The sequence below is a fragment of the Gymnodraco acuticeps genome, unplaced genomic scaffold (genome assembly GCF_902827175.1).
Source record: "Gymnodraco acuticeps unplaced genomic scaffold, fGymAcu1.1, whole genome shotgun sequence".
NCBI lineage: Eukaryota > Metazoa > Chordata > Actinopteri > Perciformes > Bathydraconidae > Gymnodraco > Gymnodraco acuticeps.
Window position 1 is genome coordinate 211,383 of NW_022989840.1, and position 14,088 is coordinate 225,470.

General features: G+C 40.2%; 1 protein-coding gene across 6 annotated transcripts; it reads left to right on the forward strand.

Moving 5' to 3' along the window:
- The first annotated feature begins 380 nt into the window (after positions 1–380).
- Positions 381–13,509, forward strand: bbs2 (Bardet-Biedl syndrome 2). Of its 6 annotated transcripts, none has more exons than XM_034236208.1 (18): positions 381–679; positions 1,018–1,184; positions 1,441–1,668; positions 2,381–2,506; positions 2,790–2,852; positions 3,348–3,425; positions 3,631–3,735; positions 4,764–4,850; positions 5,011–5,146; positions 6,403–6,542; positions 8,811–8,940; positions 9,041–9,212; positions 9,288–9,417; positions 10,090–10,209; positions 10,459–10,596; positions 10,823–10,935; positions 11,062–11,210; positions 12,854–13,509. In XM_034236208.1, the coding sequence occupies exons 2-18, from the start codon at positions 1,068–1,070 to the stop codon at positions 12,958–12,960; spliced, it is 2,139 nt and encodes a 712-aa protein (XP_034092099.1). In that variant the 5' UTR covers positions 381–679; positions 1,018–1,067; the 3' UTR covers positions 12,961–13,509. The 6 variants fall into 6 exon arrangements, with proteins under 6 accessions (XP_034092099.1, XP_034092091.1, XP_034092110.1 ...); XM_034236200.1 differs by having other exon boundaries at positions 1,050–1,184; XM_034236219.1 differs by having other exon boundaries at positions 1,095–1,184.
- The last annotated feature ends 579 nt before the right edge of the window (positions 13,510–14,088 follow it).

Sequence of the window (14,088 nt, forward strand, 5' to 3'; positions counted from 1 at the left end):
TAATTCCATATGTGTTCTTTTATAGTTTTGATGTCTTCAGTATTTAAAAATAAATGTAAAATAAATAAAAAACTTCAAATTTGAATGTGTGTCCAAACTTTTGACTGACAGTGTACATGGAATAAGATAAACAAGAACAGAATGTAAAATCAAATACCGTTCAGTGAAATTAGTTAATTGTTATAAGAAATAAATTGCAAGGTGCAAACAGATGAATGTCTGAAGGCACTTCAAAGAGCCAAGGCACTTAATAGTATGACACTACCTCATACTGTCTAATATGAACTACTCTGGCAAAGTAGAAGTGTCTTAAAAGATGGATAGGAGGCTTATATTAATAAATGTAGGCTATTTATTTGAGGTTACATGCTGCCAGCTCTAGTCCTGTGCAAAAACGTTGCCAGAATCTTTTATTTTGAAAAACCAATGACAGGAAGTTGTTGTTGACAGGGAATCACTTCGTTGTCGGGCTCTCCAGCTAGCTCATTAGCTGGTTAGCTTAATCAACCAAAATACAGCTTTTACTGGAAAGCAGAGGCCCAGGTGAGGTTGCTTGTCCAACTTGGTACGGTTTTCCAAAAACATTTTAACTCGTATGTGTTACTGTCTTCAATAGCTGGTGTGGTTTCCGGCAACATATAAGACAACGACGCTAGCTTAGGCTAGCAAAGTATTCTAGGTAAATATAGGGCATTGTATTTTCTTCGAATAATTCATATCGTGCTTGTCATTGAAACAGTTCTTACGGTTGGATAAATAATCATACGTGGTGTCTTTTTGTTGTATAATTGGCATTCTTGTACCACAGAGGACAGGGAGATTAGTCAGAAGAGAAGCTTTAGCTTGCAACTCTTGTTGCTAGGCAACATAACTCTCCACTGGGGTAAAGCCTGTAATTTCATTAGTGTGGCAACATCACGCATTTCGCTTGGTCATATACAAGATACTTTTCCCATGTGCTTAATTTTCCAATTTACTATCCAAAAAGAGTGTAAATAATGTTGTATTTCGCTGTAGGCCTATGTGTCTGCTTTACTGCTCTCATATAGGGATATACATTAGGCATCATGTTGGTCCCTATATTCACATTGAAGCTGAACCACAAGATTAACCCTCGCATGGTGACTGTTGGGAAATTTGATGGAGTCCACCCATGCCTCACTGCAGCAACACAGGCTGGAAAGGTAAGGAAAATAACATGTGCACTATTCCAACATAACTTTTTGGAGCTTAGCATGGTTGTTGTCTTAAGTGCTTAATATTTCCTGAGGGATTTATTTGCATATCCCATGTTTGTTGTGACCATGTTCTCCCCTACCTTACAGTCCTTTCCCACATATTTGTTGGACTTACAGTCATTGCCTCACTCTTTTAATACTTACTATGTCATACTTATGTTTTCACTTCATGCCCTTAATTCTCCCTGTTTCCATTTGGAAGGTTTTCATCCATAACCCTCACGCTCGTGGTCAGAGACCTGTTGCCCACCGACTGAGCCAGAGCACACAAGACTCTGACATCTCACTCCTCAACATTAACCAGGCAGTCACTTGTCTGACGGCAGGAACGCTTGGACCAAACTTGACAGGGGACACACTGTTGGTGGGCTCCCAGACCAACCTGCTGGCATATGATGTCCATGACAATGCTGATATATTCTACAGAGAGGTGAGATATATACATGTAGTTGTAGGCCTTACCAGGAATGGAGTCTTGAAACAATGAAATAATTGCAGCATATAGGTAATCAGAGGTTGTTGTTTTTTGTGTAACATTTCCGATTACCCTTAATTCATCAGTTTTATCATCTTTTTGCTGATATAGGTGTCACTCTATAAGAAGTTATAGTAAACTCTAGTATAGATATCTCCCCTTTGAGGCTAGGAGAGATTATGATTGGCTGTCAGCGTTTGTGTGCGGCACAGCTGAAGCTACTTTTTAACTGTTTGCTTATTATTATTTATATTATAACAACTAATAAGATAGATCATAGTGCTTTACAAAATGTGTTGTAGCATTTGCAAAGTACTGAATGGTAAATGATGTACACTCTGGACCACTACTAATTTATACAGCAGAGGATTAGGACAAAATGTAAAGATGTGTTTGAGTTCTAAGAAAAAAGTCAGAATTCTTCAATTGAATCCAGTGTTTTCCCCGTTTAAAAAAAACATCGCTTATTGTTCATCAGTATGGATGCTCACATAGTTATACTGTATTTAGAGTTATTCGTATAGAGCCCCGAATGTAGGGATGTTTGAACAAAGCTGATGCACTTAAGGGGTTAATCTATTTGTGACTTTTTGAGGGATTTTGCTGATGGTGTGTGTGTGTGTGTGTGTGTGTGTGTGTGTGTGTGTGTGTGTGTGTGTGTGTGTAGGTGACCGATGGGGCCAATGCTATCGTGTTGGGAAAGCTCGGGGACATCCCGAATCCTCTTGCCATCATAGGCGGGAACTGCGCCTTACAAGGCTTTGACTATGTGGGCAATGATCGCTTCTGGACAGTAAGCAACATTTCAATATGAGGATACATTACAGATCTGTCAAGAAATTGGTATTGTTAAAAAGCAATATAACACAGAACAAATGACACTGTTACTTTAACTATATGTCTGCATACCCAACCATTTTCTAGCTATCTTGTCGGTTAAGATTGTTTGACTTATTTATTTGAAGAAGACGGTTCATTTCACACAAGCAGACAATTAAATTGACTATTTACTGTCCCTGTTGAGAAAACCATTTCTTGGCTGAAACAACTTAATAAATCAAGTGTCTTGTTTTCAGGTAACAGGAGATAATGTCAGATCTCTGGTGCTCTGTGACTTCACTGGGGATGGGAAAAATGAGGTAAGTCCTGACTGTCACTGTGAAGTCGCTGGGTTTGCGTCCTGGAGGCTTTGAAGCTTTATTCATAACATTCATTTTCAAATTCCCAGGTCAACATTTGAATGCTGCACACCTTTTTTTTCAGTGTCTTTTCATATCTTTTCAAGCAGGTACCATGCTAATATGCTATATGTACCATGCTAATATTATAAAATGTATGGTACTGGATTCTAAGTATGGCAGCGTACGTTTCTTTCTGACTCTTGATATCCAAACATATTCAAATTTCCAATAACAAGAGAATTGTTCAATCCAAAAGTCAAAATGAAAAGAAAAGATACAGTAGATAGTTTTCATTAAAAAAAAACTCAAAGAAGCTTAGTGAGTAAAGAGACATTTTACAGCCCTTGTGACTAAACTGTAGACATTAATTCTATGAAAGATTCAATCATATTGATATGATCATTTATTGTTTTGAAGGAGAATTAAGTCAGGCATTTTGCATTATGTTTACAGCTCCTGGTAGGATCAGATGATTTTGACATCAGGGTGTTCAAAGAGGATGAGCTTGTGGCTGAAATGACTGAAAATGAGGTAAATGGATGCAACACATTTCCCTCTTCAATACTCACAAAAGTATGTTTTTAAAGACTTTAAATTATGTTTTTGTGGGGGACTATATCATTTGAACTAATATATGCACTATATTTACTCATATCTTGGTTATTATCTTATCTGTTTTGTGCTGAAGAAAAGTAATGTTTTTGACTCAACAAGTTGCCCCTCTCTCCTCGTACAGACTGTAACATCACTTTGCTATATGCATGGCAGCAGGTTTGGCTATGCCCTGGCTAATGGCACTGTGGGAGTTTATGACCGCACCGCCCACTACTGGAGGATTAAGGTACTCATTTACGAGAATGCTGTCTTGGACACATCACACTCTCCCTCAGCAGGCTTGATTCCTTTTTTCTTTTTCTGCTATTGTAAAAATGATCATTTCCTCAAGTATTTGAGCCTGCAAGAGCTTAATAGTTAATCAATTGTCTTAAATCGTTTTAAAGGGACATTCCCCATGATCAAAACTAATATATTTTTCTGCCGACCTCAAGTGTGATTTATCAATCAAGATTGTTGCAGACTGTTGGAAATATGGTCCAAAGAGATCTGCTTTCTCTAAATATAATGCAACAAAATGACACTATATGATATGTCTCTTTCCAAAACCTGACTCAAGTAATCCTTATTGGGAGTATTTTCCTGTAAGAACTAAGATAAAATAAGATTGACCTTTATTAATCCCCATAGGACATTTCAGGAGTATAAAACAGCAACAGAGTGAGAGTGAAAGAGAGGACAGTACAGATTCACACAAATGCAATAAAAATAACATATAAGTAACTGTTAAAACAATATATCACCACATGGTAAAACATCGGTAATTTGAATGAACATAAATACATATTTGAGTTTGGATTGTTAAATATATTTACATGTATGTGTGCAGATATGAGTGCAGGTCAAAGTCATTTGTACAAACAGTACGGGTTACTTTTCATGGGTTACATGGTTAACTCTTGGTTCTGCAGCCTGATGGCTACAGGCACAAAAGACAGTCCGAGACGCTTTGTGCTGTGACGATGAGGGATGAGATGGGGACTATTTTATTTATGTGGAACTACACCTGCCAAAGAATGGGCAAACGCCTTTTGCTCAGGAGTAGATGTACACTTCCTTCAGCGTAGTAATACGGTTGGTAGGAGAAATTCTCTAGAAAAAAAATAGTTCAATGGCTGATATCTAACGCTATGCATCTCACACATTTTGTTCTATCAATAGCAATACATGTAAATGGGAAAATATATACCTTCTGTACTTTTGATAATGTGTCTCCATTTGCTTTTCTTTCATGTGTTATTCTCTACCAATCAGTCTAAGAATCATGCAATGAGCATCCATGCGTTTGACCTGAATGCTGATGGTGTGGTGGAGCTCATCACTGGCTGGTCCAATGGAAAGGTCAGCACACAGCCCAGCAGGCCTATCATTTAGAAAACAAACAATCAAACTTCAGAAATCTCATTTGTATTAAGATTTGTGTGGATACAACAAGTCATTTATTTCCGCAGTATCTCTCATTAATCTTCAGTCTTTCATCAAATTCCCCTTTTTATGTCAGATTGACGCTCGTAGCGAACGCACAGGCGAGGTCATTTTCAAAGACAACTTCTCATCTTCTGTGGCCGGAGTGGTGGAGGGGGACTACAGGTTGGATGGACAGAAACAACTCATCTGCACCTCCATAGAGGGAGAGGGTATGTCGGCCTGCCATTATCTCACTAACTAAAATGGATATATCTGTTTTGTGGTTAAGGATTTTATAAAAATTGTAGTCTTGCATTTTCACCTAAGTACAATGGAGATGTATTGAGTTTAATTTGTGATGCTTTTTTGATTTTCTAAATGTTTATTTAATGCTCTCAGCAAATCCCTTAAAAAATAGCACCATTCCTGTCTGCCTCAGCTGTCCTTTAAGCCTTATTCAGGCAAAGCATGCAACCAATCGAACATGATTGGGGAGAACTGAACAATTAAAGGGGTCCTATTAGGCTTTTCCCTTTCCTGTAGTGTGTTATATAGGTTTGTGTGCATGTAAATGGTCTGCAAAGGCTAATATCTCAAAGTTTCTCTCCCACACTCCTGCCCACCCCAAACTGCCTGAAATCAAGCCCCCAGGAAGTGCGCCGGACTCTGATGAAAATATTCGTTGTGTCCAAACGGCAGTACTACAATTTCCATATCAGTTCGTGACGTCCCTGGGCCCAGAAAGACTTCTTCCCATTGACTAACATTGGGAAAGAGACGTCTGTAAATCAGCGGATATTTTTTTTTTTAAATGAAATAAACTACCCAGTATGAACTATTTTATAGCCCTTATTATAATCATTAGGTCCTTCAAGTTGTAAAATGCACTAAAAGCCGAATCTAGATTTATTTTCTGTCTCCATTCATTCTAATGAGCCGAGAGTGGGAGCTCGGGGGGCGGGGCTTAAGGGGCGCATGCTCTGTGAGCGCACATACGGGTTCTTCTGCTCTGACAGCCAGCCATGACGGGTAATCTGTGACGTTTCGCTCTCTCAAAAGTTGGGCCATTTTGTCCTCATGCGCCAATGAGCAGCTCTCATAGGAAAGAACGAGACCCCGCCTCCGATGCTGTATCCAGTTCTTATACATCCATGCCTGAAATGCCTCCAGTGGACTAATTTGTTTACTTCCGGGAAATAGTGACATCACTTTTTAACACTCAGTTTCTACTGACTAACGGTCCAACATATTGTACGTGGCTTAGGGGCGGGGAATCTCTAAACGGTTGACCAATCACAACAGATCCGGCCAGCTAACCAATCAGAGCAGACGGGGCTCTGGTTTCAGACAGAGGGTGAAAAGAGGTGCTGCAGCTTTTTGAACATTAAAGCATGTAATCGTGTCACAGTAGAGGTACAAAATACAAATATGAACCTGAAAATGACTCATGAAAGTCCTTAGTGTAATAAATGTGTGTATCTTGTAGTGCGAGGCTACCTGCCAGCGAGCAAAGACCTTAAAGGGAATCTGATGGACACCAGTGCTGAACAGGACCTCATTAGAGAGCTCAGCCAACGCAGACAGAATCTGTTGCTGGAGCTACGCAACTATGAAGAGAATGCCAAGGTACATATATTTATTCTATACTTTTTGTTGTTATTTGTCTTTTAAGTTTTATTTGTACAGCGACAAAGAGCGTAGAAATGGGGAATAGTATTTGGTTGGATTAAAGAAGGTGTTATTGAAATGGACAACATGTAGATTTACATTTTCTTGACAACATGTGTTATAAATGATAGCAGATTATTTTCAGATTATCATTAATTGAACTGAATTTACTGATAAACTCCTGGACATTTCTTGATTGATACCCTCAAATACTTTTAACTCAAAATGTCTAATTCAAAGAAAAAACACAAAATGCATTGTTTATTCGCTTACATGTATGCAGTAGAAAATGAAAAATAATTCATACATAAATAACAGACAATGTGATAAAGAGCTGCAAAAAAACTTTTGGGTTAGGGTTTCTTCACCACTCTCCAGTGTATGCCTTAATCCAGTGGTTCCCAAACTTTTTGTGCCCAAGGCACACCAAAGGACAAGTAAACATCTCAAGGCACACCTATTGTGCAAAAATAGCCCTTATAACACGTGTTATCACTCATATCTTGTAAAATATCTGTAAATGTGCATAATTATTTACTAATGCCAAATAAAATGTGACCGACAACTATATTACTCATGAAATATTTATTAACGAAATATTTCAGAAATTAATTTGAAACTTTACCAAATTAGGTTTCATCAAAGCAGCAACACACTCATTTAAACCAGACAGGTCACAAAATAAAAAATGAGGCAAAGGAAACTCAGCAGAAATTCAGCACAGAGAACTGTCAATGCAAGGAAGCTGCATTGTTCATGGTCCTGAACTACAAATTATAAATGTAACATTTCAGCAATCAGTATTTAAACATGTGCTATTGTAAATATTTTGCCGATATATTACATTACTTCGTTACTATCTACATAAAGTAACTCGTTACTTTACTCGCCGAGCACGTACGAACTGCGCATGCGTGAGTGGCAATAACTTTCCTTACCAGCAGGCGGCGGTAGTGTGTATTTGTCATTCAAAACACACAACAACCGGAAGACAGAGAAGAAGAACAGACGACGTGATATAAACAAACAACAAATAGCTGTGCGGTAGCTTCACCTTAGCATGTGTTCTTTGCAGGTGTTTGTTGAGGTTTGACGTGGTGTTTCCAGCAGTGGATAACAGCTTCTGGCCTGGACACAGTTTGCACCTCACCGTCACATTCCTGTCTATTCTTCGGACGAACTCAAAATAATGGGACCCCTCGAAAGTTATCGCTGACTCAGCCATGTTTATGCAGCATTGCACGTGGAGATTCTTTCACACACACATACGGGTTTTGGGCCGAGGGCGACACCGTACTTCCGGTATCAACCATTTCACGCGAGGTGCATACAGAATATCATAGTCGATTGCCTTAATCAATATAGTCAACTCTAAAATACCACATATATGCATTGGCATGATAATATTATTGTGACAAGTGGGGTATTCACCTGGTGTTTCCAGAAGATAGACGTAGATGCTGCCAAAATCGACCGAAGGCCACTTTTGAGGGTCGTAATTCCATACATTGTACATCCAACAACCCACACAGCTCTAGTTTACGCTGGTAACGACCTAGAGCACACCCCTCAAGTCCAGAGATGTAATCCGAAGACATGCAGCGATTTCTTCGGTCGTTAATTCAGAAAAAAAACCTAGTGCGCTCTGCCTGCCTACATAAGCTAGCTGTTTATATTAGCATTGCCAGGAGAAAAAGTTATTATTTTTGTGTAGTTGTATATTGCAATAATAATGTATGGTTGTCACAAAATCCCACGGCACACCCGGACTTACTTCACGGCACACCGTTTGGGAACCACTGCCTTAATCCATTAGGAAAGTACCAAAAAAACTAACGCAATATAGAGAAAGACAAGATCTCACACACTAGCAGAATTTTTTTTTAAAAAGTAGAAAAAATAACTTAACGAGAAGTTCACATAAATAATCTATTAAAATAGCATTGTGCAGATAAAAACAAACCTTTTAACAACCTTCTTGAATATTAGAATATGAGAGCATTCCATATCACCGAACCTCAGTAAAAACCAAATTGTTATGAAGATGTGTAACAGACAGACGTTTCAGAGTCATTTGAAGTAGGATGATTGTGGAATTATTGATTATACCGAAACGATTATTCGTATTACTTTCATATTTTGGCCACATCAGGGATAGTAGTCTGATTTCACATCTGGCTGCATATTATTTTATAAACATCCACACAAACTGTACCATTGTTTCAGGGTGTGTCAGAGACAAACAGTGGGGTGGGCGTCATACCTGCCAACACTCAGCTCCAGACGGCGCTCTCGGTGCGACCTGCTACAGAGACACAGAAGGCTCATGTAGAGCTCAGCATTTCAACACCAAATGGTACAGTGTTTTAGCACTTAAGCTGAGAAACTCAAGCTTGTTTAAGGGCTGAGTAAATACAAAGTCCCGGGTCCCTGATCCTCTTTTGTATCTTCTCCAGAAACCATCATCCGTGCAGTGCTCATCTTCGCAGAGGGGATATTTGAGGGCGAGAGTCACGTCGTCCACCCCAGCGCCCAGAATTTGTCCGGCTGTGTCCGAGTCCCCATTGTCCCCCCAAAAGATATACCAGTGGATCTGCACATTAAAGCTTTTGTTGGAGGGAAAACTAGGTAGGATGTGTGAGTGTGTAAAGTGTGTTTGCTTTGGAGTATCAGTGTAATGAACACCCTTTTTTCTCTCTCCAGTACTCAATTCCACGTGTTTGAAATCACCCGTCAGCTGCCCCGTTTCTCCATGTATAACATCACGGTTGACTCCTCGGCTGCAGAGCCCAGCGGAAGGGTCACCTTCAGCATCAACGATCGACCACAACGGGTAGGCTGTCAGAGCGTCTTTTAGGAACACGGAGGACAATAAAAAGGCTGCAGCACACCAAACCAGGAGTTGCAACTGCCAATCCTCACTTTCATTTGAATGTAGGTTTGAGCTACAGCGTTAGGGTAAAAAACGCATGAGCCTGGAGAAAAACATAACATAGTAAAGTTTTGGAGAAACGTAGCCAGACGTCACTTTGCAGTGACCAATAATATTAGCCAGCGATCAGACTTTTTCAGTCAGTTTTAGGTTGACAAAATAGACTAAGGCTAGCAACGTTTGGCCAATGGGTAAGAAACAAAACAAAACCATTTATCCCCTGACCATCGAGGAGTTTGTGTAACAGCTGACGGTTTCCTGCAACAAGCTTCAGCACAGAGTTGTCCCTTTGGTTTTATTTTGTTGATTTCAGCTGCCTTTGAATAGGGCTAAAGATTTAAAAGAAGGCTATGACAGAACATTTATAAATATAAAATCTACATGTACTATTTTGGGAGCTTAAAGCGACTTCTAAAGATTATCACAGCAACAACTGCTTTAGTGGGAATGCAGCAGAAACATGATTTTGAACAGTCCCACAGCATGTTTAAGGCAATAACATGCTGATATGCCTTTGCTATTATATTCTATATGTTATTGTTGATTTGCATCATGTGCTTGTATGGTGTGTAGGTGGTGATGTGGCTGAATCAGAACTTCTTGCTTCCTGAGGGAGTAGACAGTCCTGACATCACGTTTAGTTCTCTAAGAGGAGGGGGACTGTTGTCCGTCAGTATGGCCAGCAATGGACAGGTACAAACGCACAACAACAATAACGTCTTTAGCTGTTAGCTTCATTCAGATTTGAGCTTGTTTGATTTGATCCTTTTAAGATTACCAATGAAATCAATGGGACTTGTTTATTTAGCACTATTTAAAAATGTATTTTCAAGAATGTATTTCCGAACAAACAAAAATGAACAAACATCATTAACAGAATGTGATTACTTATTGAACATCAGCTACAATCTGACATTAATCCATCTCAAACTGCCCAATCAGATCACTCTGAGAACTGATGACATCGACCTGGCAGGAGATCTGGTCCAATCACTGGCCTCCTTCCTCGCTAAAGAGGATTTGTCGGCAGAAGCAGACTTCCCTGTATACTTTGAGGAGCTACGCACTACACTCACTGAGGTCAGACTTTCAACAGATTCAAATATTTTAATGCTTTTATTTAGAATCAGAATTCCTTTATTCTGTACCAGAGAGGGGAACATGTAGAACTTTCCACTTTTACTCCAAGAATCCATCGTCACACTTCAACAACACCTGTTGAAAAGGCTGGTCAAGGCCAAGAGAAGTCAGAGAGCATATGAGAGATGGTCTTTTGTTTATTGAGGCTTGAATATCTGTCCGATAGGTGGATGAGTTCCACTCTGTCCACCAGAAATTGACTGCAACCATGGCCGACCATTCTAACTACATCAGGAACATGCTGGTGCAGGCAGAGGATGCCCGCCTGATGGGTGAGATGTGAGTATTGTGCATTATTATCAACAATTTGCATTTCACCATACACTGTTAATACTGATATAAAATCTTTTTTTAACAAGCAATTGTTTCTCTCCCTCTTTTTCCAAATACTTTTGCCCTCTGAAGGATTACAATGAAGAAGCGTTACAGGGAGCTGTACGATCTAAACAGAGATCTGATCAACGAGTATAAAATCCGCTCAAACAACCACAATGCACTGCTGGCCTGCCTGAAGTCTGTCAACCAGGCCATACAGCGAGCTGGTAGACTCAGAGGTAAGGCACTGTGTATTCTTATGTATTTGGGTCTGCTGCAAATTGAGGCCTCTAAATAGTGTCCGCTCTATAATTAACAGTGCTTTGAAACTTAAAATCATGTGTGGCATTCTATATGAGTAGTTGCTTCTTGCATATATACAGTGGGGCAAAAAAGTATTTAGTCAGCCACCAATTGTGCAAGTTCTCCCACTTAAAAATATGAGAGAGGCCTGTAATTTTCATCCTAGGTACACTTCAACTATGAGAGACAAAATGGGGGGAAAGAATCCAGGAAATCACATTGTAGGATTTTTAATGAATGAATTGGTAAATTCCTCTGTAAAATAAGTATTTGGTCACCTACAAACTCCACTATGGCCAAGACCAAAGAGCTGTCAAAGGACACCAGAAACAAAATTGTAGACCTGCGCCAGGCTGGGAAGACTGAATCTGCAATAGGTAAGCAGCTTGGTGTGAAGAAATCAACTGTGGGAGCAATTATTAGAAAATGGAAGACATACAAGACCACTGATAATCTCCCTCGATCTGGGGCTCCACGCAAGATCTCACCCCGTGGGGTCAAAATGATCACAAGAACGGTGAGCAAAAATCCCAGAACCACACGGGGGGACCTAGTCAATGACCTGCAGAGAGCTGGGACCAAAGTAACAAAGGCTACCATCAGTAACACACTACGCCGCCAGGGACTCAAATCCTGCAGTGCCAGACGTGTCCCCCTGCTTAAGCCAGTACATGTCCAGGCCCGTCTGAAGTTTGCTAGAGAGCATTTAGATGATCCAGAAGAGGATTGGGAGAATGTCATATGGTCAGATGAAACCAAAATAGAACTTTTTGGTAAAAACTCAACTAGACGTGTTTGGAGGAGAAAGAATGCTGAGTTGCATCCAAAGAACACAATACTGTGAAACATGGGGGTGGAAACATCATGCTTTGGGGCTGTTTTTCTGCAAAGGGACCAGGACGACTGATCCGTGTAAAGGAAAGAATGAATGGGGCCATGTATCGTGAGATTTTGAGTGACAACCTCCTTCCATCAGAAAGGGCATTGAAGATGAAACGTGGCTGGGTCTTTCAGCATGACAATGATCCCAAACACACCGCCCGGGCAACGAAGGAGTGGCTTCGTAAGAAGCATTTCAAGGTCCTGGAGTGGCCTAGCCAGTCTCCAGATCTCAACCCCATAGAAAATCTTTGGAGGGAGTTGAAAGTCCGTGTTGCCCAGCGACAGCCCCAAAACATCACTGCTCTAGAGGAGATCTGCATGGAGCAATGGGCCAAAATACCAGCAACAGTGTGTGAAAACCTTGTGAATACTTACAGAAAACGTTTGACCTCTGTCATTGCCAACAAAGGGTATATAACAAAGTATTGAGATAAACTTTTGTTATTGACCAAATACTTATTTTCCAACATAATTTGCAAATAAATTCTTTAAAAATCAGACAATGTGATTTTCTGGATTTTTTTTTTTCTCATTTTGTCTCTCATAGTTGAGGTATACCTAGGATGACAATTACAGGCCTCATCTTTTTAAGTGGGAGAACTTTCACAATTGGTGGCTGACTAAATACTTTTTTGCCCCACTGTATATGTTCTCCTCATATTAATCCATCTTTCCTGCTGTTCCTACTTCTCTCCAGTGGGTAAGCCCAAGAACCAAGTGATCTCTGCCTGTCGAGACGCCATCAAGAGCAACAACGTCAACGCACTGTTTAGGATCATGAGAGCTGGCACTGCATCCTCCTGAGGGCAAAGGGAGGTGGAATGCAGAAAAGGACAATAGATTGAAAGGACAAGAACAACGGATGAGAGCTATTATGTTAACCTTTATCAATTCCAAGGTTGGACTGAGATTAGTGGGATGAGAACTACACATGTAAAGGAACGCTGTTGTAGCCTTAATCTATCTTTAACCGTGATTTAGGAATAAATAACAACCTGGCAGCAGTTGAGCTAATATCCATTGAATGTTCTCGAGAAGTTCCAGGTGACACTGCACTTTTATAAAATAAATGTTTTTCCATGACGGTTTGTAGAAATATGCTGGATCAGCCGTGAGCTGACAGTGATGTTTAGAGAGAGCACAGCTGGAGAGCAGCTTCCTCTCAGACAGAGCCCCGAACGCTCAGGCTCTCTGCTCCAAGCTGGTGAGTGTTTGTAGCCAAAAAAACCATTTTAAAATAATAGTTGACCAAGAGGACCAATGCTGTGTGTTTACCTTTTGTAGAGAGAGAGAGAGATTGTAAGTGTGTTTTTGTGGCAGAAATTGTTATTAAATGAATTGTGTTTTAAAAGATTGCATGTTTTTTGTATTCTTGGAAACGTTGTGATCTCTATTAGAATGTGTGCTAGACAGTTTTTAAACAAAGCTTGGCTGCTCAGCAAAAACGACATAATTGGGAAAAGATTACTTCCAATGTTGGGACATATATCTGCCATGTAGGCTATGCTACATATCTTTTATTATTCTCTTATCCAGCAGGTTCTAAGGGCCACAACTCTGCTGACGTGTCAACTTATTACCATGCACTTTTCCAAACGTATCTTCTCTCTATAGGCAGGGGCGGCGGGTGCTGTTGGCTAGGGAAGGCTAAGCCTTCCTAAATATTTGTGTAACTGCATCCTGGTAAAATATAATGTCTTTGACATTAGCGCTGCTATGCAGCCACCTGTGCCCTGTACCACGAAGCCAGTTCAACATAACCTGGATATGCTGGAGTTATCTTAATAACTAACCCTAACAAACGAGATCTCGCTAAACGGTCCTACGGCGCTGGTTATCAACTCGGTAAATCAAGCCAGGGTTTCTCTCTCCAGCTGAGAGCGCGTTCACGTGAAAGGGGCGGTGTTAGCTACATTTGACCAATCACAAACA